This window comes from Dermacentor silvarum, chromosome 5 (genome assembly GCF_013339745.2).
Source record: "Dermacentor silvarum isolate Dsil-2018 chromosome 5, BIME_Dsil_1.4, whole genome shotgun sequence".
Classification (NCBI taxonomy): Eukaryota; Metazoa; Arthropoda; class Arachnida; order Ixodida; family Ixodidae; genus Dermacentor; species Dermacentor silvarum.
In genome coordinates this window covers 177422522-177449096 of record NC_051158.1, presented here as the reverse complement: position 1 = coordinate 177449096, position 26575 = coordinate 177422522, and the positions used below count along the sequence as shown (strand labels likewise).

At 45.9% G+C, this 26575-nt stretch overlaps 1 protein-coding gene across 1 annotated transcript in view; it reads left to right on the top strand.

Moving 5' to 3' along the window:
• LOC119453932 (beta-hexosaminidase subunit alpha-like) overlaps positions 1-26575 on the top strand; it is a 186884-nt gene that overhangs the window by 78057 nt on the left and 82252 nt on the right. Inside the window, exon 9 of the mRNA XM_037715968.2 lies at positions 19795-19867. Coding sequence (XP_037571896.1) covers positions 19795-19867 — 73 coding nt within the window. The remainder of the gene's footprint in view (positions 1-19794; positions 19868-26575) is intronic.

Here is a 26575-nt window from a genome sequence, read left to right as displayed (position 1 = left end):
TCATCATGGCGCAGAACGCGTTTGCTCTCCGACGTGCGTTCGCTCCCCGTGAAAGCGCGCGTACCTCGTTCCCTTTCACTTGCATATATAGCGTCTGGAGCGCGGCGACGATTTCATCGCCATTGACGTCATACGGGGGGAGGCGCTGCGGTCGCCGACGCGAATGGTCGCAGATCACATCGGCTGCGTTGATTTCCCATTTCTGTGCCGGTCCTTTAGGCCACACCTTGATGTTTGTGCTACTAGTGAATGCAGCAAATCGTCAGGTTCATTTTCACACCAACCTCAACCCGATACCTGCCCGGGAAGCCCCAGGAGAGTTTTCGGACGCCAGCGTCCACGCCGCGCGCCAACCTAGGCCGACCAGACTTAGTTGGAGTGTGCCTGCCTGCACGCTAACCCGCTGACGGAGAAGCACTCGACTACCTGGCGCCGCCCTGCCTTCCTACCTTTCGGCCGCCTACTTTACATGGCGTACGTTGTCGAAGGACGAAAGGCAACCCAGGAAGAGCTCTTGGAGGAATCCTGGCAACCACCAGGCCTTCGCGCCCAAGAGAAACGCCGCGCAGCGTTGCGTCTCGCCGCTTCCGCCGCAGCAACCCAAACGACGGTCGGCTTCCTCACTTTCGTTGGCACGGCCACCGAAGCAAACAAAGGCTTCGCCTGCTTCACTACGGCGTCATGTTCCACTCCCGCGCCTTCCAGCCGATACGATTCACATTGTGGGTCGTCCAAAAGCCCCCGTGGACCTCACCAAGTCTCAACCTTGGCATCTTTACACCGCACCATTACAAGCAGCGAACCTAGAAGATCTCCCACCTGCGTCGCGTGACATGGTGCGTATTCACCCGACCAACCACACCTTCACGCTCAGCGTAGCGGAGTCGGCTCGTGCACAAGCCTGTCTGGGGATCACTTCTCTCACAATCTCTGGCAAAACCTTCGCCGTCCATATCTACGCCCCGCCTCCGGATGGATGATGCTCTGCGGGGCATACTATACCATGCCTTTGACAACTTCACGGCCCAAGTCATCCTGGAAGATCTCCAGGCAAGCAATCCCACGCTATCCGTCGTGAACGGTCGACGCATGGGGAAAACGCCCCATATTTTGGTCACCCTGATCGACACTAAACTACCTCGATGGATATGCTATCACGGGTTCCAACTTCGCCTTCTACCCTTTCACAACAAGGTAGAGGCCTGCTTCAACTGCCATTCAACAGGCCTCCGGACTGATGTCTGCCCCAAAACCACGACAAGACCACTGCCAACGCTGCGGAGGTGACCATCCCCCACCACCCGAAGGATCGACACCCACCTGCCATTGCATAATTTGCAACGGACAGCACTCTACGTACAGCTCTAACTCTAAATATCGTTTCGTTAAGAAGTGCAAGAACCCCTCTGCAAACAACGCAACCAGTAAGCACACGGCAGGACAAGTCCGGGTTTCATTGACATGGCCCAACTCCATCGTCACCTCTACGCCCACCTCTACCAACACCGGGTCTCAACAGAGTGGTTGTGGTAACCGCTTGATCTCCAAGGACCGGTCAATCTCCTTTCCGCCATTGCCAAATACGGGAGATGGAAGAGGGGACCGACACCAAGCACACGCCAGCAGATCCAGATAAAGATCCCGGGACTCGCTGAGAAGCTCGCGATCTCCTTCCGAGAGATGTTCGAGATCCCGCTCGGCCCGACGTCGAAGATCTCGTTCCACCGGGAGGCCAGCCACTACGGCACAGCCGCAGTCGTCCAGCAGCCAACAGCAGCCCAAAAGAGTGGCCTGGGACCAGGAGCCCGTGGGCTCTACCAAACCGACGGGACCACCAGCGGTCGTATCAACGGACCCCCAGGTGAGGGAGCTGGTCAAAGAGAATGCCCTTCTTAAGAGCAATATCACCTACTTGCAGTCCCAGATAGCGCGATGAACAGGCTATATTCAAACACTAGAAACAAAAGTTAATAACGCTATGTCCCCCACATCCCCCTCTTTCAATGCACTCTCCCCTACCCCGATGCAAACTGAAACCTGCACCACTCCCTCGACCAGCAATAGCGAGTCATGGGTCGGCGCAGAAAACGGCCGGTAAACGCAAAGCCGCCTCTACCACAGCGTCACTACATGCAGAAGCCGACATCACCACCGCGGAACACGAGGCGGTGCAGGAGGCTATTAACTCCCTTGAAAAAAGGCTGGAAGCCAAGATACTCGCCCAAATTAATGGTTTACAAAAAACTCTACGGGCCAGAATGCCAGACACTCAACCTAGCTGCACCGCCTCGGCTCAGCCGGGCTCCCAGCCCATACAAGTGAAACAACCATCATGAATACTGCACATACCAAACTTATGGTGTGGCAGTGGAACTGCAGACGCTTCCAAAAAAAGAAAGGTCATCTGCAGCTACTTATTCAACACGTGGGTAACAACCAACCAAAACATTTTCCTGATATCATAGCGCTACAAGAGACAAATTGCAACGTAAAGCTCCCTGGTTACAAAGAATATAACCAGCTGGGAGCCGCTTCGCCCCCCTGCACGGTCATCTTGGTGCATCGTAAACTGACAGCTGTGCAGTATGAAATTGAATGTGCCAGCATTCAGCACACTCTCGTTGAAATCCTGCCCAAGAAACGAGGTGACATGGCTCTCTTCATGCTTAACATTTACAGCTCACCCAGAGACAGTTGAGCCGACTTCTCTCCCATATTAAAGGAAGCATCTTGCATGGTCAAGGACGCTCAACTACTCGTCACCACGGATTTTAATGCCAAACATCCCGATTGGGGTTACCCCAAGTCGGACCCTAAAGGGACCAGACTATGGGGAATCATTCAAGACACAAGGTTTACTATCCTCAACGATCCACAGCAACCTCCGACAAGGGTCGCAAACAGCGTATGTAAGGACACATCCCCTGATCTTACCCTGGGCAGAATTGTGACGGGAGCCAAGTTGGAAAATATTGGATTAACGGTAGGCAGTGACCATAACATCCTAGTCACAACAGTGTTCACCTCACCTAACAAATGAGCCCTCACGGCGGCACGCATAAACATATGGGATCACTTCCGCCAGTATCGGGGGGAAACAGTCCCCGACACAATTCTTGACCTCGGAGAATGGATTAAGATCATAAAGAGTGACGTCACAACCGCAACGCAGGAAATGAGTGTGGAGAATCTACCGTCCACAGATTCTTGTCTCCTACACGTGTGGGAGGCACGAGAAGGCCTCATGCGAAGGTGGAGGCGGAAACGCCACAATAAGAAACTCCGACGACGAATCGCGAAGTTAAAACGCGACATTGAAACTCATGGCACCACGCTTGAACGTCAGCAGTGGGAACAAACATGTAGCAGTCTGAATGGTCAAATGGGCTCCAAAAAACGTGGCATCTATTACGCCATCTCCTCGACCCTAACAGCACCAAATCCAAGATCCAAAAACGTCTTGAACGCATCATTCACCGATACCCGGGCTCGGACGAGGAGTTGCTTGACGAACTGGTCAATATCTATATCAATACCCAAGCCCATTTAAATGGCGGTAGTAACACCAGAACGGCGCTAACAGAATACCGGGGAAACCCTAACCCCCAACTCGATGCTGATTTTTCAGAGACCGAGGTTTGCGCGGCACTCCATAGGCTGCGCACAACATCGGCACCAGTTCCAGATGGAGTGACCAACAAAATTCTCTGCAACCTCGACTCGAAATCAGTGGGGGCTATCACCAAATACATGAATAAGTGCTGGAGATCCGGCCAAATAGCTACAGAGTGGAAGCACGCCAGGGTCTCCTTCATTCCGAAGCTGGGCAAGAAACTCGAGCTCGGCAACCTCCAACCCATCTCCCTTACCTCGTGCCTGGGTAAGCTGATGGAGCACATTGTGCTCTGTCGCCTACAAAATTACGCAGAAGAGCACAACCTTCTTCCCCCCACGATGCTGGGCTTCCGTGCACATCTGTCTACCCAGGATGCCCTCATCCAGCTGCACCATGACCTCATCAAACCAGACAGTGGCAAAAACACCAAAGCTCTATTGGGACTCCCTTCGCAAAGCCTTCGACAACGTGAAGCACTCCTCCATTGTGAGCAGTCTAGCCGCGCTACAACCTGGAGAGCGCACATACAATTATATTAGTACCTTTCTCTCCGACAGAACGGTTGAGCTATCGGTAGGCTGCCTCACTTCCCAGCTGATCAAACTCGGTGACCGTGGCACCCCTCAGAGAGCCATTCTCTCACCATTTCTCTTCAACCTCGCAATGAGGTCACTACCCCACAAGCTGGATGCAATCCCGGGCCTGCGCCACACACTTTATGCGGACGACATCACGCTGTGGACGACCACCGGGTCCGACGGGCAGATCGAGGAGACCTTCCAGAGGGCCGCGGACGTAGTCGCCCAATATGTGGGTGACGCAGGCCTCAAGTGTTCACAAAGCAAGTCTGAATTGATGATCCTCCGACCTCCCGACCTACAAAGAATAAAATCTCCACTACCCATTATGAACGTACTGGTTAATGGCACGCCAATACCCCAAGTGGAGCACATTAGGATACTTGGCCTCATCGTGCAGAAAAAGCACTACAGCAATATCACACTAGACCGCCTTGCCATATCGGTAAATCAGATGGCTCGCTTGATACACAGGGTAAGCGCACGCAGGCAGGGCATGAAGGAGAAGGAATTACTCCAGATCATTCAAGCTTTTGTCGTGCGACGTTTCACGTACGTTTTGCCATACCTACAACTCCGACAAACCGAATGCGATCGCCTAGACCTCCTGATACGCAAGGCTTATAAGACTGCCCTGGGACTTCCCCGTAATACCTCAACAGAACGCCTCCTCAGTTTGGGCCTACACAACACCCTCGAGGAACTCCTAGAAGCGCAAAGGACTGCGCAAATATACCGGCTTCAAGGAAGCAGGGCGAGTTGTTGGATCCCGGACCGCATTGGCCACAGGGTTTCTCCAACGCACAATTACCCTGCCACGATTCCGCCAGAAATTAGGAGAAAATTCCTCATCAAGCGAATGCCAACGAACATGTTGGCCGGCCACCACGATGAAAGAAGAAAAGCGAGAGCAAGGACTCTCCAAAAAACTCACGGGTGTAACCCGGAAGCGGCTTACGTAGATTCCGCCAAATACCCAACAAATAACAACTTCGCCATCAGCGTGGTCTCTCTTCCCAACAACCGGGACTGCGAGTCCCGTCTACGCACAGCATGCTCGCTGAGAGCCCCCAACGCAATTGCAGCCGAAGAGGTCGCCATCGCACTTGCAGCAGCGGCAGGCTTCACCACAATTCTCAGCGACTAAAAGCTGCCATCAGCAACTTCACTCGTGGCATCGTAGCTCCTACAACGCTACGACTACTTCACCCTCTTCTCTCTTCTCGTTCTCAATTGTCCCCCTGAGTATGGAAGCAGGGAGGACGATGACGACGCAGAGGTTTTCACTTGCCACATCGAACTTGTATGGGTCCCGGCCCATTCAGGGAACCCGGGGAACGAGGCTGCCCACCAACATGCTCTAGGATTCGTCCACCGAGTGGCGGGACAGGCCTCCAACCCGGAAGACTCGAATAGGGAACCTTTGACCTCCGACAGTGACATCACCACCTACTATAGAATCTCGAGATAATCGAGACCACCACCTCACCCTAAATTGACCAAGTGTAAAGAAATCACCTGGCGTCGCCTACAGACGCATTCGTTTCCTTGCGCCCAGATCCTCTCCTACATATACCCGGAGCTAATCGACCCCCACTGTAAGCTATGTGGAGAGATCGCCACTCTCAACCACATTATCTGGGACTGCCGGAAGGACCCTCCCCCCCCCACTCTCTCATGGCCACTCCCTCATCCCGGGCATGGAATAATATCCTCGCCGGGACTAGCCTGGAGGATCAGCTCCGGGCCATGGACAGAGCCGGGGAGGTGGCTGTCAGGCACGACCTGACAGACTACCTCCCCCCTTGAACGACACCTATTGTCGAATAAAGTTGTACCTACCTACCTAGGTCATACGGAACCTCACGGCGACGGTGAAGCCGACGGCAGAAATCTCCTTTGGAGTGTCCATATAATTGCTATCGCAATAAAATGTGACATCCGCCTAAAGGATGAAAAAAAATTGATTTATGACTCCATTGATTTAGAGAAGGGTACGCTGAAGTTAAACAATTTAGAGAAAAAGTAGCAGTTTCGCCCGAAAGGCGAAACATCGATTGCGGTAGCAAATTCGAAGAACCGATGGACCATTAGAGTTACAGAATGTATTTGAAGAGAAGGGAAGCGCAGTCGAGGATGGCAGAAAACTAGGAGCGGTGATGAAGTTAGGAAATTTGCAGGCGCAAGTTGGAGTCAGCTAGTGCAAGACAGGGGTAATTGGAGATCACAGCCTTCGTCCTGCAGTGGACATAAATATAGACTGATGATGATGATGATACGAAGTAAGAATAGTAGTTTTATTGGTCGTACAGAGTTGTAAATACGCGTATTCGCTTACTAACTGCATAAACAAGCACGGTGTCACGCGCGCACAGGTAAACATGAACACATCTCGCTCGATGACCGAGGAAACTCGTCAAAACGCTGGAGTGAGAAAGTGCACCAGCGCAGTGATCAAATTGACCTTCGCGCTGGCTCTTGCTTCAACGTGAACTAAACGTTGAAAGCATAGCGCATACGAAGCTACCGGCACTCGGAGCATGCATTTTGTACCCATCGCAGATCCCTTTGAAGATGAGGCTCCCGTGGGCGCACACGTCAGCGACATCGCAGATCGCTTTGAAGATACGGCGCCCGCGCAGCAGCTCCGTGAGCAGCAGCCGCGGGAGCAGAACACTCAATGCTGGAACCGTTGCCTAAGAGCTGCGCTCTAAAATATCGAAATGCCACAACCACTAAGGCGCCACGTTACCAAATCGTCACAAACACATTTTGAGCGTTTTGTTTATATGGAAGAAGCTATAGGCTTTTTATAAAAGTTGGCGCCGGTTTTTTTTATTATTATTGTGTTATTTCTATCGTCACAGATAAGATCACAGAATACTGGATGTGCTGATTAGCTGGTTGAGCACTACGTCACGTGAAAGCAATAGTATCGCCGAAAGTGATCGTCCCACAGTGCTGCCAACCCTAATGAAATTTCCCTAGATCTAAATAATTTGCGCTGTCTTAAGGGAGCAAAATAGATTTGTCTAAATCTAGGGAATTTTTTCTATTACATGTGGAGGAAAGAAACCACTGTCGCGATGGAACTACAGAGGTGAAGGCGAGTTTTGATTTTAGTCCCCGCAAATTACCTTCGCGTTGGCATACTTAGTATAACCTTATGATAATCGTACAGCACCTCAGTGAACTCATATTGTAAAGTAAATGATTAGGTGTGGATGCCCTGCGGCAAAGGGGACGCTTTTCGTACTTGCGAAATGCGGGACGTGCTGACTGGCGGGGGGGGGGGGGGGCTTTGCCACAGCATGATTAAAACTTGACTACAATTACTTATTCTTTTGCTTCTGGCGAGAAATTCTATCTTGGTATATTTTGTCATCTCTGAAGCAGGGGAATAGAGCAACTGATATAAGTTGAAGTTGAAATACGTGTGCAAACAAAACTATTTTATACATAACTCTGTGTTCAACCGGGGGCCCACATCGGGGGGAACAGCGGGACGGCGCGCACAGCTGTCGCCTGAAGCATCCGTCGCCGCTGAGAACCGCGCGGCTAGATGACTTTTTCGGAAGCCTGGAGTGTGTGTAGCTAACACATCCTCAAACAGGGTGGCAAGATGCAGCTCAACTCAAGGCGCTGCCGAACAAGCATGATAAAGTGTGAAATGCGGGACATTTTTGAAGATTTTGGTACCTATTGCGGGACACGGAACAAGATCCCTCAATGCGGGACAGTCCCGTGAGTCGCGGGCCGGGTGGTCGCCCTACTTGCGGCAGTTAACAGATCACTCTTACTCAGCTATTGGCGTTCGTGCCTAGCTGTGCGGTCAATTTCTCCATACCTTTACTGAAATATTTATCTCAAGCTGGCCAAAGTAACTGTCGGTATGATGAGACTTAGAGCACTGCACGGGCTCGGGCTTACCCGAAAGCCCGGGCCCGGCCCGGCCCGTGGGCCGGGCCGGGCCGGGTAGAGGAGTTTTTTCGCGGGCTCGGGCTGGGCTCGGGCACGGCGTGTGATTTTTGACCCGGGCCCGGGCCGGGCTCGGGTTTTTTGACGCGGGCCCGGGCCAGCCTCGGGATTTCTGCGAGTTATTCTCGGGCTTCTCAACTCTGAAAAATATGTATTTTTCGGTCTCGGGCCGGGTTCGGGCCTGTTTCGAGTCGGGCTCGGGCCGGGCTCGGGCTTAAGGTAAAGGGGTGGCGGGCCGGGCCGGGCGGGTAACGTAGATTATTTCCGGGCCCGGGCCGGGCCCGGGTCTCGCCATAAATGTTTTGATCGGGCTCGGGCGGGCCGCCCAATGTAAAAACGGGCCTGGGCCGGGCCCGGGCCGAAAAAATCGGCCCGTGCAGTGCTCTATGATGAGTGCAGAACCGAAGCCGTCCTTTAAGAAATATTCTCGCTTTTCGCTCAGTATACTTGCGAGCTTAACCTGGACACAACGATGTCTAAGAAATTCATGGACGAATTGAAGAGCATTTCCCGAGACGTCCATGGCTCGGAGTTCGTTGATGATGCCTGTATGAAGCACACAGTGGTATGCTTTGGCAATGTACATAAATATGGAGAGTGTAGAAAGGCTGTCCACGCCATGGTGCTCGATGTGGCCCAGTAAATCGAAAACACTGTCCTGGGCACTCAATTGCGGACGAAATCCGGTCATACACGATGGCAGTCTATTTCCTTGCTCAAGATACCAAGTTAACCTCGTACATATTAGTCTTTCCGTCAACTTTGATACGCATGATGTTAGCGATACTGGCCGATATGAGGCGAGGTTCGCCGGATCCTTTCCGGGCTTGAGCACTGGCACCACTCATGCTGTCTTCCACGCTTCTGGGATCTCTCGCGTGCTCCAGATGCGATTAAATATGTCCAGAAGGGATCTTCTTCGTTCGTATGGCAGATTTGTCAGCATCTGAGTGCTGATGGAATCGAGACCCACAGCACAGCGTCTTCTTAATTTGCTTAGCGCCAAATCCAACTCACGAAAGGTGAATGGCACATCCATGGTATGAAATGCTTGAGACAACAGAGGGTTCGCCGCTCGTGCTGATCTGCCAGATGTGTATATATCTGCGAAATTTCCGGCAAGGGTTTGCAAATATTTTCCTTGCTTTAAAGCAAGTGCTTTGAATGGCCTGTGCGGGCGCATCTTTCCGGATAGGCTGTTCATTACTCCCTATATCCTTGTCGTGGGAGTACACGCCGTTAAGCTCTCACAGAAAGAAGCCCATTGAACTCGTCTTAACCTTTTTGTGTGACGAGGGATGACAGCGTTTATCTTGTTGTATTCAGCTTTCGCAGAGGGCTTCCCCCTTTTTTCTCATTAGATACCGCTCCACTCTCCTATGCGCTGCGCAGAGGTTCTTTAGTTTTAAATCAGGAGTAGGAAAATGATTGGCAGTTTCAACATTGAGGTAGCCACTCTCTTGCTTCGCAGCATATTTGCGAACAGCTCACAAGGGGATTCGTCCAACGTTTCTCTGTATGTGTCCTAGCGTGTCACAATACAGAATTGTCGGCCAGCAGTCTGAAATCCGGTGACGTTGGTGAAGATCGTAAAATGGTCGCTGCCCATCCTGTCTGGGGCCGTTGTCGACGATACTGAAAAGGTCTGTAGAATGGAGCAGGAGATCTATGGCACTCCATGAGTCTGGTGGTCTGAAAAAAGTCGGTTTGCCATCGTTCCCGATACATAAGTCAGTAGCATCCGCGCCTGCGACAAGTTCCTTGCCTCGGAAATCTGCAATCTTTTCGCCCCAAAGCGAATAATGTGCGTTGAAATCGCCACAGATTATTCGAGGAGAATGGCAACTAATTCAAAGGTCCTTTATGAACACCTCCATGGAGACCTTCCATCCTGGACTGATATACACCGACACCACACTGAGTTTTCGGTTTCCTAGGAACACTTGCACAGCGGTGACTTCCGAGGTGGTAGAACAAAGGTGTTGCACTGGTAAGACGACGTGAGGTATTTCTCGCCTGATGTATATCATCGCACTTCTATTAGCAAATGACGGTATACTCAGATTTCCATGTCTGATGTACCCTGGGATCGTACTTTAATTAGGGAGACCGCCCTCCGAGAGGGCTAGAATTTGTATAGGTATGACTCGAAGGTTGAGTTCACACATACGCTGTAGAATACCGGCGCAGTTCCATTGCATTATTACGGGCACAGTTGGACAACGGAATGGACCAAGTGGGCGAGAAATTGCCATTATGCTACTGAGGGTATGTGGAAGTAGAGCAGAGTATTACTGACTCAAGAGCCAGCACTGCTTCCAGCATATCCTTCGTTGAACTCGCAGGCATCTTCGCGACGTGGTAACGGAGTGCCGTGAACAAAGCGCGTATCACATGCTGGCAGTTTTCCTGATGACTGCTTCCAAGTGGTACTTGAGGTCGGTTCCCTGCGGCCGCATAGGTGCGCTTTTCGGATTCTTTTGGAACAGGTTTCTCAGCGGCGGTGACCGTTTGCGTTGGCTCAATAACTTTGTTAATTGGTGTGAGACGCGGGAAATTAGATGCGTACTCTGTTTCCAAACCAGTTAGTTGTGGCGCGCTGGGCGTCTTCTTCGTGTTCGATGGTGCGCTTGCATTCTTTGGACCCAAAACAAGCATCTGCTGTCCACACAGCACATCGGCCGTGGCTAGCAGGGTGGTCGCCGCCGCAGTTTGCACATACACTAATTTCTTTACATGCACACGTCTTAAAGTATTTGCCTGGAATACTCCCTGAGGTCTCAGGTAGGTGAGCAGCGCTTCATCGGAGTACCATTTTGGGATTCCTCTAACAATGCACATGTTTTTGATATAGCTGTCTGGTACACGGGCAGATAAGGCTATGCCGCCGACATTTTTGGTCTCTAAAAGGGCGTTGGCTTGTCCTTCTGTCTCCACATCTAAGAGCAATGTTCCCTGTCCTGTGAAATGGCTCTTGACTGGTGCCCCACCGAGAATCGTTTCAAGCTCAGAATACAGGACAATAGGGTTCACTTGCCTTAAATCAGCTCTTTTGGATGCTGCAGTGATTAACACTGGAATGCCCTCCGCCCTGTCTTTACGATGGCGCACAATTCGGAAGCCATCCTCGTCCATATCTAGGTCTGAAACGTTCGCCACGTTGGCGTCCTCGATGATTGTTGACTCGTCTTCAGAATCCCCAGTCTTTTGTCGCTTGCAGTCAGGTTGGCTTGTACAAACAAGCTGGCGTGTCTGACCCGGTGTCACCCCTTGGGAGGTCATGGCGGAGTGCTCGTCGGTGCCAGCTTGGGTCCTTCTAGCAGCTTCTGAGGTGGCGGGTGGCGCAGCACCCGTCGGTCTCCGATACGGAAGGTACCTTTTCGAGTCGACCGATGTCTTGAACAGTTCTTACCAGTAAGATGACCACAAAATAACGATAATAACAATAAATATATGCAGAGCTACTCAGACAGGTATGGTATGGTATGGTATTCCTTGCTTGCTTGCTTGCTTCTTATGCCATGGCGCATACCCACCACGGCGGATTGGCCAAGAAGCTGGCCGTTAAGCAGATGGGTTGAAATTATGCAATGAAACTAACTGATGTTAGAGCCGTATTTTATTTTATGTTATAGGGAATTAGTGTGCTTTTTGGAAGGAGATCAAGGTAGAAGGTAATAAATTTCAATCAGTTTAATTGGAATTTTCGAAATTAATAAATAATCAATCAGTAAATTAACGTAAATTGGAATTTTGTAAAACAATAATAACCAATATATCAGTAAATTAACTTGGTATTCTTCTTCTCTCCCCGAGGAACTCGCATACGGCCCTGCATACGTTCCTGTGACAAAAACCCAGTGTATATGCCCCGAAAGATAGAATAATTTCAGTGTTTATAGCGATGCCTAATTTTCGGAACGGAATTTCGAAGTATTTCTTTCTCTGGATTGTGAATCGGCGGCATTTTAATAAATTATGATCAATGGTTTCAGGTTCATTGCAGAAATGACATAGAGGGGACATCGCCAGACCAGACCTGTGTAGATAAAAATTTAGGGGTGGAATATGGCATCGTAATTTTGTAATGGAGATTTCCAATTTACGTGTGGGACCCCATTGATTATCCCAAGGGCAAAGCAAATGCTTTAAGTCTGTGATTTAGAATGTCTGTTTTGCAGAGTAATTTAAGAGACATAGTTTTCTAAACCTAGCCGCGGTGATATAAGCAGAAGTCGGCAGAACATGCATTACTGGCCCCTGTAGGGATGTACGTGCGAGGGCGTCGGCCATTTCATTTAAGAACAAACCATGGTGACCCGGTACCCATATTAAACGCACCAGACGTAAGGTCGAAGGGAATAATCTTTCTAGTTCGTTCAAAACTGTATTGTCTGGGGATGGGGTGAGTGCTGTGGAAACTGACAACGAATCAGTTACTATTACAGCTGTCGAAGAATTTCCAGGAAGTTTACGAAGAGCTAATATACTTGCTAATAATTCTGCCTGAAATATAGGTGTGAAATCAGGCAGTCGCATTGAATAAGACCAGGATAGCGCCTCAGAAAAAATACCTATACCCGATTTCTCGTCACACACTGATGCATCCGTCGCTATTACAGTATTGATTTTCATTTGCGCTAAATGATATTGCAGTAATCCGCTTAGATATTTAGTTGGCAGGAGTTTAGCATTGGAAGGAAATATGTCATCAAATTCAATTCTGATAGCATTTACGGGTTTTTTGAGGGGAATGATCTCGCGTATCTGAACCTTTAATGGTTCTAGTTGAGTTTGCACAAAAAGAACCTGAGGATTGTATAGGCGGGACCATGTTTCTTCCAAGAAGGCAGATCTTTCTGTAATAAATACATACTGCGATCGTCTCAATGAAGATGCGTAAATGTTTAAGTAGGTTTTTACTGTAAGGATGCGGAATCTGATAACGAGTGTGGGTAATCGAGCTTCTTGATATAATACATTATTAGCAACAAATTTTGGCAATCCAAGACAAATCCGGAGGGCCTCTCGCTCTAGAAGAACATACATACATACATACATACATACATACATACATACATACATACATACATACATACATACATACATACATACATACATACATACATACATACATACATACATACATACATACATACATACATACATACATACATACATACATACATACATACATACATACATACATACATACATACATACATACATACATACATACATACATACATACATACATACATACATACATACATACATACATACATACATACATACATACATACATACATACGCCTTTATTTCCGCAGCTCACAACTTATTACACATTTCGTGCCCGCATAAGCGCAAGTCGCTTGTGGGCGGGTCACGGCAGACATGAGGTGCTAGCTCACTGCTAACAAGACAGAGGTACAACACATACTATACATGTGGCAACAGCTTTGAAAGAACACGAGATATTTTACTGTGTTAGTAGCGTGAGAAAAAAAACAAACAAAAAAAAAGATTTCCCGGTATTTATTAGGAAAAATGGCAAAAATGACAGAAATACATATATTAAAAAACAATATTTTGTTTACAAGACAATCGTGAAAATGTTCAAAAAAATAACAGACGCACAGAATACGTGTCAAATATTTTGACGATGAAGTAACCATTCTTTAATTTGTTGTTTGGCTTCTTTTTGGGAATGCTGTTGAAGTATTTCTTTCAGCAACTGGTTAAAATAAAAAGGAACGTTAATATTCGCGACACTTTTTACCGTAGTTGGTATATATACGCGGTAACTGATAGAGGTATGTTTTTCTTAGCGCTTTAGGTTTACTCTGTATTATTTTGTGGCGATTCGAGAAAATATTACGAAGTAGTATCACTTGTACAAACAGATCCGAAAAGGACTCAACACCTGCAATATTACTTCTTGCGTCTTTGTCTGAACAGTCATGAGCAGTACCATACAGTATGCTCGCAGCTATCCTATGCAATAGCTTATCCACTCGATCTACTTTCGTTTGTGAGCAGGAACCAAAAACTGAAATACCATATCTGAGCACAGACTGGCCTAGAGCCTTGAAAACTAACCTTCGCAACTTAACAGGCGTGTTAAATTTAAGCGTGTATAACTGAGCTGCTACCGTTCGTAAACGCTTCATTATGTAGTCAATGTGAACATCCCACAACATCCGGTCGTCAAAATGAAGACCAAGGTATTTAACAGTAGGGGATAGCGGTAGAGAAATGCAAGAACTATTTAAACACTGAGAACCATGTAATTGAATGGACAGGTCTAGGCTAACAGTCTTATGAGGATTTCTAAAACATATTATGGTTGTTTTTTCTTTGTTTAACTATATTTGATTAGCATGTAACCAATCAATCACACGTATTGCGTCTTCTTGAAGTAGTTTTACCGCTTCAGAATACGATTCGTATGATATGAGTAGTGCAGTGTCATCAGCATATTGAAATATTGCAGCATTCAGTTGCATGTTGGCAATATCATTGACGTATATATTAAATAAAAGAGGTCCCAGAACCGATCCTTGAGGTACACCATATCTAACTGATGTAAAATCACTATATGTATTTTTTATAGAGACTACATGCAAACGGTTGGAGAAGTAATTAGAAAAGAATGTCAAATAAGGACCTCGGAAACCAATACTTTCTAGTTTGTATAACATGATGTTGTGTTCAATGGTTTCGAAAGCTCTTGTCAGATCTAAGAAAAGGCCAAGCACAATATTATTTTGATCAATATTTTTACTTACGTAATCGTTACATTCTTCCAGCAGATCGACTGTACTTAAGCTACGTCTAAAACCGTATTGAGAGGGACTTATAATATCAAATTTATCGCAAAAGGATATCATGCAAGTGTAAATAAATTTCTCCATTACATGTGCTAACACGTTCATTATTGCAATTGGTCTATAATTATTTTTATCTAATTTACTACCTTTCTTATAAATTGGTCTAATTACTGAGGTCTTTAAGCCCTGCGGGATTATACCTGTTTCGAAGCATCCGTTTAAGATGAACAAGAGAACGTTTTGCAGATGATAGAAATTGTACTTTATATCTCGAGCTCTTATTCGGTCATAACCTGCCGGTTTGTTGAGTGGAATAGCGTTAATCAAGTTCCACAGGTCACTTGCATTAATGGGTGGTAGGATAGCAGAGTTTGGAATTATCTGGCCTAGGTAATTTAAATTCAGAGGTCTAGTAGACTGCTGTTTTAGTTTTGTTAGTGATAGTTCAAAGGCATCTTTAAAGGAGTTAGCAATGTCCAATGATTCTGCAGGCGAAAATGTTTTCAGCAAGCCATCATCTAGACTTTTACGTTCAGGTTTTCCCGCCAAGTCATTCAGCAAGCCCCATGTCTTTCTTACGTTACTGCGACACTGTGAAAATTTTTCAGCGTAGTATTCCCGTTTACTTATTTGTAACTGAGCAGTAAGCTTGTTACGTGCGGTTCGATATTCTTTCTGCAGATCCAGGTTTGTCGGGTAATTTTTACAACGCCTCCATAACCTATCTTTTTGATAAGATAGTTCTACAATGGATGCTGTTATCCATTTTTTCTTCGGATTTCTACGTTTCAATTTCACTTTTTTCGTGGATAGTAAAAAGAACGTACTAAACTGATTTACCAATTGATTATACGTTATCACATGGTTGGTTGTGTCCATTGTCGTCCAGTCAAAGTTTCTGACTAGCTTATCTACCTTTCTGTCGTCTATGAAATATCCCACGTGATTCACGTCATCTTCAGAAGCGATAGTATCTGTCACACGTAAGGCCGTGAAATAATGATCTGCCACTTTTTTATGTATAACTACAGCATCGGTTTCAAAGTGTGGGCATCTCGACGCTATATGATCAATACATGATCTCGTGAGCCGGGAAGCCACAAGTTCGTCACGGGTGAAATCATGTATTAGATGTACCAAACCATGGGCTGAAAGTAAATCTACATAATCAGCGACTCCCTGTTTTCTTGGTTTGGCGATATCAATGTTTATATCTCCCGCTATAATTATGTTATGACGAGCATGTTTAGTGAGGAATGTAGACAATTCAGATAAAAACACTTTCAGATCAGAATTAGGCGGCCTGTATACTGCTAATACCAGGAAAGTAGCTTTAGGTTTGCATATTAAAAAGGGAACGACTTCCGCTGCGGTAAAGTCAGCAGAAATTACTTCCATTATCCATTCGTTCTTAACACGAGGGGGTTGATCTTGTATGCTGGACCACCAGAGAATAAAACACACCCAAATTCCAATATGGGTTGAACATAAATACAATAAATCATAATGAGAGTGTCTCTGCGTAGACCAGAGCGGCGGTGACCGAGTTTTCGAATCATGCCAACAGCGCGCGCTGCCTTAGACGTAACATGTTCGATGTGGTTGCGCCAACTAAGTTTTTGATCGTATATAACGCCTAGATACTTAATAAAGTCGCGCTGAGGGATTATTTCTTGACGGTATTGAAGGGAGACATTACCGGTATATTTAAGGGAAATACAAGCAAGGCACTCTTGCTAACATTTAATGTCATACGAATATCATCAAGCCAATCTTCAAGTATTGCTAGATATGATTGTAATATTCTTTGTAGAGAGTGAATGGCACTCGCTGACCCAAAGAATGCGACGTCATCTGCGTAAACATACACTTGTACATCATCACACAGTGGAATTGAGCTCATTAGAATATTAAACAAAATGGGAGAAAGAACGGAACCCTGTGGAACTCCCCTGGACTGATTATATTTTGAGGTCGAAACACCGCCTTGTGAGCAATAGAATTTTCTACATCTTAGGAATTCATAAATCCAATTTGTTATTTATGGAGGAAAATTCATGTCCTTTAGGATATTGAGGAGAATGATATGCTCTACACTGTCGTATGTCTTAGCTATATCAAGAGCCACTAGCGCTGCAAACTGTCGCCTGTGACGAGCAAGCTTAATACGTCCCTCCAGATCAACGTGCGCACACCAAATCGAGCATCCCGGTCTAAATCCGATCTGACATGAGCTCAGTAATGTGTTAGTAGTTAAAAACCTCATTATACGGATGTATAACACTCTTTCTATTAGTTTCATAATGTTAGATGTTAATGCAATGGGCCTTATGTCGTCCATATGCAATCCCGCTCCTTGTTCCTTAAGTAGGGGCAGAATTTTAGCAAGCCTCAAATCTGGAGGAATCCAAGTCTTCTTTAAGGAGTAGTTGGTGATATTAAGTAGGTCCTGTGGAGATACGTCGAATAGCATTTTTAGCATGCTCGTTGTTATGCCATCTGGACCTGGAGCTGAGGCAGGTAGCAGTCTTACAACGTGCGAAAGCTCTTCAATCGTCACATTTATAAAACTGTCCTCGGATGTAGTCTTGACAAATTTCAATTGTAGCTGAGCTGTAAAACGGTTTTCTAGTCCTCTGGCAATTTTCCCCATGATTCTGATAATTCTTTAGGCGATAGGATTACTGAATCAATATTTACTGGCGTTGCGAAACCGAAGAAACCTAAAAAGCGCTTATTATTGCCACTCTTCGACAGAAAATTACATCGTTTTTTATCAGAATTACTTTTTGCTAAAGATACTGTTCATTTAAACATAGCTGCAGCATACGTATAGTCACCCGCCGGGGTGGCTCAGTCAGCTAAGGCGTTGCGCTGCTGAGCACGAGGTCGCGGGATCGAATCCCGGCCGCGGCGGCCGCATTTCGATGGAGGCGAAATGCAAAAACGCCCGTGTGCTTGCGATGTAGTGCACGTTAAAGAACCCCAGGTGGTCAAAATTAATCCGGAGCCCTTCACTACGGCGTGCCTCATAATCAGAACTGGTTTTGGCACGTAAAACCCCAGAAAGAAGCATACGTATAGTTACTCCAATTTGTAGGGCATTTGTTAAGAAGAACTTTCTTCCACGCAGCCTTTCGGCGTCTATAATCTCGTGCACAGTCAGAGTTCCACCAGGGACAGCCCGAACTACCTTTTGCTTTCGATACTGCAAACTCAGATTTCTTTAGGGTACCCTTCAAAACCGCGCAAAGGCGTATAGCTTTAGTATCTCTCTGCCATACCTATCAAAGATGCTAACGTGGACTGTAACGTTTTCTTAAATTTTCTTAAATACATGTACTTCATTATCTAAATAAATTAAGGGGCAGACAGTATCCATCAGTATAGGACGGTGATCACTACTTGTGGCGTCATCAACGACAGCCCAAGATGAGGATGATAAACTTGAGCTAGCAAATGATACGTCTAAGACAGAGCGCGACTGACAGTGAACAAAATAATAAGGTACTCCTTATCTGATGCTAGCAGCAGCTTCGTCGTCTTCTTCCTCCCCCTACAATTTCAATACCAGTGCTATAATGCAGATTCGTATGCTGAGCTGTGAAAAAAGTTAACCTAATGGATTGCATCTGCGTTGGCACAGCGATATTGTTTTTCATTTCTATTCTTCCAATCTAGCTGATGTCATCATCATCTAGAAGAGCTATGAATTGGGCTAGTTGGTGTGCATTCATTTTTTTCTTGCGCTAAGTATAGTAGGACGCCACAGGGATGGAACATACACTGAAATGAAGCGGACACGAAGTGACACACGGGAGCGGGAGCGTTTGCGCTCCCGTGTGTCACTTCGTGTCCGCTTCATTTCAGTGTATGTTCCATCCCTGTGGCGTCCTACTATACTTAGCGCAAGAAAAAAATGAATGTAATCATCATCATCAGCCTATTTTTATGTCCACTGCAGGTCGAAGGCTTCTCCCTGCGACTTGCAATTACCCCTGTCTTGCGCTAGCTGATTCCAACTTGCGCCAGCAAATTTTCTTACGTCATTAACCGAGTTGATGTCAATGTAGTGCAAATGAAACGAACCAAAAACAACATAAACCCGAACCACACGCACACTGTACTCGCAAATAACTTATTACAGCGTCCGGACGACGAAAAGAAACCGCACAGTGCAATGCGCATGCACACAGGCTTGTCATCCCGTTGTACGTTATTATCTCGTCTTCTAGGGGACTGTATTATATCAGTTTTGAGTTTACTGATTACAAGCCGTGGTGGCGTAGTGGCCATGGAGATGGGCTACTAAACCAAAGCGTGCCGAATCAAATCCCTGCCACGGCGGCTGCATTGCGATGGGAGCTAAATGCAAGAACGGCCGTGTACTGTGCATTGGGTGAACATTAAAGATTCCCAGGTGGTCAAAATTTCCGCAGTGGTCTTCCACTGCAGCGTGCCCAATAACGAAATATTGGTTTAGGCACGTAAAACCCGGGAATTTAATATTTATTTAGGTTAGCGCACATGTGTTCCGGTCTTGCATTCTTTGTGTTTCTTTTATTTGCGTTACTCTGGTTTCACCTAGTATCAAAAACAAGCCATACAACCAGGTATCCTAATCTGGCATTGTCCTCCCCATTAGGACCTTGCGTCTGTGGTAACACATAAATCTGGTTTACGTGGTCTTGCTTGGTCTATATTGCACGGTGATTTACCTGTAGGTGACTGTCTTATTTAGCAGCAGGGTTCGTTCAGGCTCTATAATTAACCAATCCACTGTCTCCCGCAGATTGCTAGAAATTATTCAGACCTTGCGCAAGAGCTACGTGGTTTGGCAGGAGGTGTTCGACAACAATGTGACGGTGAGTGTCAACGATTCTTTGTACACGCCTGCGAGCGCTTGTCTGCAGACCATTGGACGTCCTGATTTGATTTGGCTTAGTGCCACCCTAGCCGCTTCAATTCATTGTGCATTGGTCTGATCGGGAAAAAATATACAACTATGTTGCGCTAAACCGGCGTAGGTAGTTGATCCCAGAACACAAATTGACGCAACACGATCGGTCTCTAGAAATAGAGATGTCATTTATACTGCACAAACGTGCTAACTTGGGCTGATTGGTGCATGTCTGAAGAAAATGAGTAACAGCGCTGAACAACGGGACGTGGCTGAGACTGGTGCAGCGCTGACTTTCACCCAAACTTTTATTGCGCACTCAGCAATATATATAGGGGCGTTAATAGGCAGGAGGGAGAGGAGAACATATCGTATACATTTTCAGGAAGATAGCCACGATGTGAAATGTAAAAACAGGCACAACTAAATGGTCGCCATCATCCACATGCTAGATAAGCGAGTTCCTTCGTGAGCAGAAGGCGTACTCACACAGATATCGCCTTTCTCCTCGATTCAGGAGTGCTCATATATCTCACGTGCACGCCGGTCACCATATGAGGCATTTCGCATCGACAAGAAAGGCGATATGTTCTTGAGTTTGTCTGTCGGTCTGTTGGTCCGTCCGTCCGTCAGTTTGGCTGGCTGGCCATCTAGCCTCTTACGCCGGCCCAGTGGCCCTTGTCTACATGCATGGGCCACTAGGTGTGTTAGTGTGACACCATCGTCTTGCCAAACCAACTCGCCCAACTATGTGTATGTGCTCCTGGTCGTGAGGGCGGCGTGCTCGTTTCATTGTCGTCATTCCAGATCCGTGATGTTATTCGTGTATTATAGTAACACGCCATCTACGCCGACCCATTGGCCCAATTTGTCTTATGGCTTGGGCCACTAGGTATGGGCTCGTGGTTGTGATGCAATGCAATACAATACAATACAATCTTTATTGTGCATAAAAGAAAACAAAATACAGATAGCAGGCCTGCCAGAGCCTCAGAGAGCTTGACTGGCAGTGCCTGACAGTCAGGTCACAGGAAATTGCACAGGGCTACCATTATGAAATATCGTTCCAGCTCACAAATAAACACAACTAGAAGAGTAAGACAACAAGAACGCTAGGTTATTAGCGGAGTTATATATTAGCGGGTCGGAGATTAATGCTGGAAAAGGTATACAAAATGTTATTTTAAACTTCGAAAATTCTAAGTAGTTTTAATACAACGTCTTATGTTTGCTTTTAACACAGGTGTTGAAGTTTATTAATTATAACTGGAGCTTAATATCCCAGCATTCTTCTTCCGTACTTTGTCGCTGTCTTGGGAATCATGTAGAGTTCTTTAGGTCTTAGGCAGCGAACAGGTGTATAACGTACCTTAAGATCATTATTCCAGAAGTGTTTAATTACAACACTTTCGAAATCACAGAAGTGAAGTTTGGCAAATTCAGCAAGCCTAAAGACGATTGTATCTCTCCTTGGACATATATTGCATGCGATTATTGACAACAGTGAACGTAAAATTGAATTATTCTTCAGCTCCATGTAAGAGTCCAATCACATTACATAGTCAAGCCATAACGTAGCACAGTGTAGACTAAAGCATGGACAATACTTTTCGCATTGAGATTCGCATGAGACATCGCGAATTGTGTAATACACAGAAGACCGCGCACAGTCTATTTCAGAGGTGACACAAATGCGAGTTCCCTAAAAGATCCCAGTCAAAATACAACCCAATATACTTAACAGAATAAGCATATTTAATAGGAGGACATGCGCATTCATAACAGTCAGATGTGTGTAAGAATAACGATGTCATAGTAACGGATGTCTAAGTCGCGTTTTAGAAGGGGTGATGCTTACTAATTTAGCCGCGAACCAGCTCACAGTTTTATATTACCTCATTCTCTAAGGAGCCGATTGCATCAGAATAATTCGTTGCACAGGATACAAGAACCGTATCATCGGCATATTGAGATATATAATCGCCTACTGCATTGGACTAATCATTAACATAAAAGTTATAGAGCAGGGTGCTTAATATTGAGCCCTGAAGGACTCCAGAATGAATACAAGTAAAAACACTTCAACTATTTCCCACCTTTATAAACTGTCATCTATGCTGCAGACATTTAAAAGGCTCAACAATGATGCATGAAGGCCTAGCAGAGAAAGATTCTGCAACAAAATGTCATAAAAAACACTCTCGAATGCCTTAGAGGCATCCATAAAGAGAGCACATGCTAACCCGGTTGCGATCTAGTGTGGAATTTAATGATTACATTTATTCCGAGAAAGCTTCCAACAGTGTTTGTGTTAATTAAAATAAAGTAAATTATGGGGTTTTACGTTCCAAAACCACGATCGTATTATGAGCCAGGCCGTAGTGGGGGACTCCGGAAAATTTTGACCACCTGGGGTTCTTTAACGTTCACCTAAATCTAAGTACATGGGTGTTTTCGCATTTGGTCCACATTTGGCCCACATGCGGCCGCCGTGGCCGGGATTCGATCCCGCGACGCAGTGTTTGTGTACCCTTCCCCTGTACAAATCCATACTGATTTGATGATAATACACTATGCTTATCTAGAAAATGTGTTACCGTAAGAGCCACGTGTTACTCTAATATTTGAGCTATACAGGGTATTATCAGATTAGGTATTTAATTTTCAATACTATTGCGCGCACCTTGCTTATGAAGTGGAACTAGAATTGCCGTTTATTTCAACCGGAATCACCAGCATCCAAAATAGAGTTTAAAAGATATAGCAATACATGTTTAATTGTGCCAAAATTCCTCTGCAGTTCACTGAGATTTTCTCAAAGCTTGGTGATTTATTCGTCTTAAGGTTACGTACAATGAACGTCAATTCGTCAAGCGATAGCAAACTATCTGTTGAAGTACACAAATGACCGCCTGTGTTCTCAATCCCGTGAAATTTGAAAAATACATATTAATTAAGTTTGCCACAGTTTCCTCATCTGCAGAAAAATAAGATAAAATGCGATGTTTAGGCGTTGAAATGCTGACTCCTCTCATACTGATGATAAGGGACCACGTTTTCTTTATGTCAGATCGAGCTTCTTGAAATGTCTTCATAAAATAACTGCTTTTGGCAAGTCTGATCATTGCATTCACCTTGTTTCTGGCACATTTATATTTTAAGAGCATGTCACTGTAGTTGGACGAGCGCTTGGCTTTAGTCCACAACAAGTCTTTTCCTTTTATAGTGGTTAGGATTTAGCTGGTCATCCAGTTCAAGCTCAGGTTACGTTGCCTGATTTTGAGAGCACGTGTGGCCGCCAGTCTAAATAAATGAAACGCAGCTACGAATTCGCGGTAGATGTTTTTCGGTGACACAGTACATAAAAGACTATCCCAGTCACATTCTTGGACTAGCTTGTCGAAAAACCTTCGATAACTCATGCAAAGTTGTTTGATGGTAAGCCTCGGGCAGCAAGGGATCCACAGTCTGTTTCAGTCAACAGAAGACAAAGTAGTGGTCAGAAATCTTACCTGTGTAATGGTAGATTTAAGTTCCAGATCACGAGCTCGAACATTTACACGATGAATGCAGGATGAAAGAAGGCGTTGAGATAGGAATTCCTTCCGAGTTGATGCATAAATTGCTGCTTCAACTCCCCATTTAGATAATCAGCGACTATCCATACTGTTGGATGTAGAATGTGTATATTAATGTCACCTGTGAGGCAGATACATCATCAGTTCCTAGGCGAGATAACGCTGAGTCGAGCTCAGCCAAAAAAGACACCTGTTGCCACATGGGTGGATGGGGGGGGGGGGGGGGGGGGGGGGGGTGATATACAGAAAGCAAGGCCAATGAAAATTGAGGATTAGGTAACAGGTTCGGCATGGTCGAAAGGCACACATTTAGTTCGGCGACTGAACAAGTGTTTTTTTATGAAGGCAGCTACTCCCCCACCTATTCCAACTGGACGAAAAAAAAAAGCGAAAGACCGATATCCCGGTAACGCAAAACGAGAAAATAAACCTGGAGAAACATTTACCTCGGTGAGTACGATGACAACAAAAAGCAATGAAACAGAAGATAGAATGGCACTAAATGATCTCAGTGCTTACGAATGCATCTGATGTTTACGTGAGTAACATGGAAAGCATCACTACATGGACAAAAAAAATCAAAGCCCCTTTCTTAAAGAAAGATGGTGAACGCGAAGCTTTCGCCCATGCAAACTGAATCAAAGTCCAAAGCCAACGACCATGCAACGAACCCAAGAAATGCTGAGGGACCCGATGCGATGCATGTGTGATTTGTTTGCGTGTTTAGGATTGTATTTTTCAATGTTGAAGTTGAACGAAGACATTCTGTTAAGTTGCGAAGCCTTTATTTTAGATCATGTAGCCGTTGATTACACGCATACGCTCACATTTTACGGACAGCATGCCGTTGCCGACACGCGAGACCGGCCTTACGAGTACAATCGCGCTCGCGCTTACGTTCGCGCCGGCAGCCTCTTCTGCCGTGGTGACGGCCGGGAATGCATTGCGTGACGCGCATATGCAATGCAGATATGCACAGTTCGTCTGGGTAGCGTGCCGTTGCAGTTCCCATTGTTCTTATTGGTACAACTGCGAATGTAAAGTGCAGTGTTTACGATCGTGTGCGCGGATGCGCAGATTGTTCTATTGTGTGCGCAGATGCGCAGATAGTTCCATTGTGTTAGTTGGCTTTCCGGCAGTGCGTTTTGGGCACTCACAGACCAATCAGTGAAACATAGAAAGCTTCGCTCTAAATGAAAACCGAGAAACTTCTAAAAATTAATTGCAAACCTTGAAAGATCTGCTATCTATAAGCCTTTCGATGTCCCATTTCCTATTAATTCGAATGAGTGGAGCACCGTCTGCGTTCCTTGCAAGCACCTTGCCATTTCTTGTCTTGTACTTGAAGTACATTTACTTTCCTTTAGTACGAGCTAGCCAGAACTTGTTCACGATTTAAGCCGTGTGAGGTTGTCATTTAAAAAAGAACCAGGGAAAATCACTCTGAACTAATTCCTGCAGGCTTTTACGTCATCAAAACCATTCTTCTTTCGCTTCAACGAAGAATATCTGTACAAGAATAGCTGGTGCAATGTTGTCCCTATTGGGTAGACGGTGGATAGCAGATACTTCAGTGGCTGCAAAGTGAGTTATCTCAAGATTTTGCGCAAGTTAACTGAGAAAGGATTGCAAGTTCATCTTTGCCTTGCAGGGAAACCTGTGGATCTCGAAATTCTTTCTCCTGCTATACTTGTCCATTTCATTCATATGAACACGTATTTTGACAATCAAGTCTGATTCGAACTCGACGGTAAAAGACAGTGAATCAACCTTGGAACGTATTTCCGACACCTCAGCTTGATTGTTGCTGACTGTCTCCAGTACCGAGTCATTTTTGCGGAAAGAAATTCGAATAAAGTCAGGACTTGCTGTATCGGGTTCTCAACCTTTCCACCCGAATCCCTAAATGTAAGAAGTTCCTGTACTTTCGTGGGGAGCATTTCTAGGTTAGATGCAAGTTGTTCTAGATTTTCATTTAGAGGAACAAATTGCTTTGCAAACGATTCTTCTTTTGCTGTCTTTGTCAAGTCTCCCTGTGTGCTTTTGTTCAGTCGACATGCTTGTCACAACCGGGTACCACGTTTAACGGTACTCATTTTCGTATAGCTGTTTTCAGCTACTGTAGAGCATCGTTTTCCAAGGTGGTAACCTTCTTGGAAACCCAACATGTTAAAAACTTTCGGATCCGAAGGTAGCGGCTACAAAAAACAGCACATTCAGAAGGTATTTCTGTGCAGTCAGCTGCATAGAATTACAGTGATAAAAAAATTGGCAGTCTCTTTAGCATATGAAAAAGAGAGTGAAGGCGAAGCCTGCGCGCTCAAGAGATATTCATTAAATTATTTGACGTTCTCATTCGTCGGCGTTACTTATTACTTGTTTATTGCAACCAAAGGTCGTGGGTTCGAGTGCCTTAATTGACGCTACCTTAATTAACTGTGCCTTAATTACCTCACCCTAATTAACTCCAAAGGTCCTGGGGTCGACTCTCCCTCAAATTCGTGGGTTCCAGTGCTTTAATTAGCTCTATACCAATTAACTCTACCTCAGCTTAACGTCAAAGGTGGCGGGTTCGACTCCCACTTAAGCTCGAGGGTTCGACTTCCACCGATAGTCATGGGTTCGAGTGCCTGAATTAACTCTAGCTTAATTAACACGATGCTGACGGTGACCCACGCACAATCATAATTGTTGCGTCAGCGTTTGTAAATAGGCAAGACACGATGCTGGGTCGTTGTAGTAAGTGAATTACTATACCGAGTCGCCATCGTGTACGGAAGAGGAAGCAGTGACAGTGTCTGTTGACGTCCCTGCGTCTGTCACTTCCCGCGCCTGATTATTCACTTTTCTAACGCATTTTGAAAACATAGCGCGTACGATTACGCAAATGGATCATGATACTCAAGGGTCTTGTACAATGCTCAGTGGGCACCCTCAGGTTCCACCTGCGGTGGCTGACCGTGTTTGTGCACGACCGTCAGCTGATGGCCGCATTATCTGCCATGAAACGTGGCTTGGCCCCAGGGCCGGACGGGTTGTCCGTTGAATTTTATCTGATATTCTGGTAAGATATTGGCGCCACTTTCGTGTCTCTT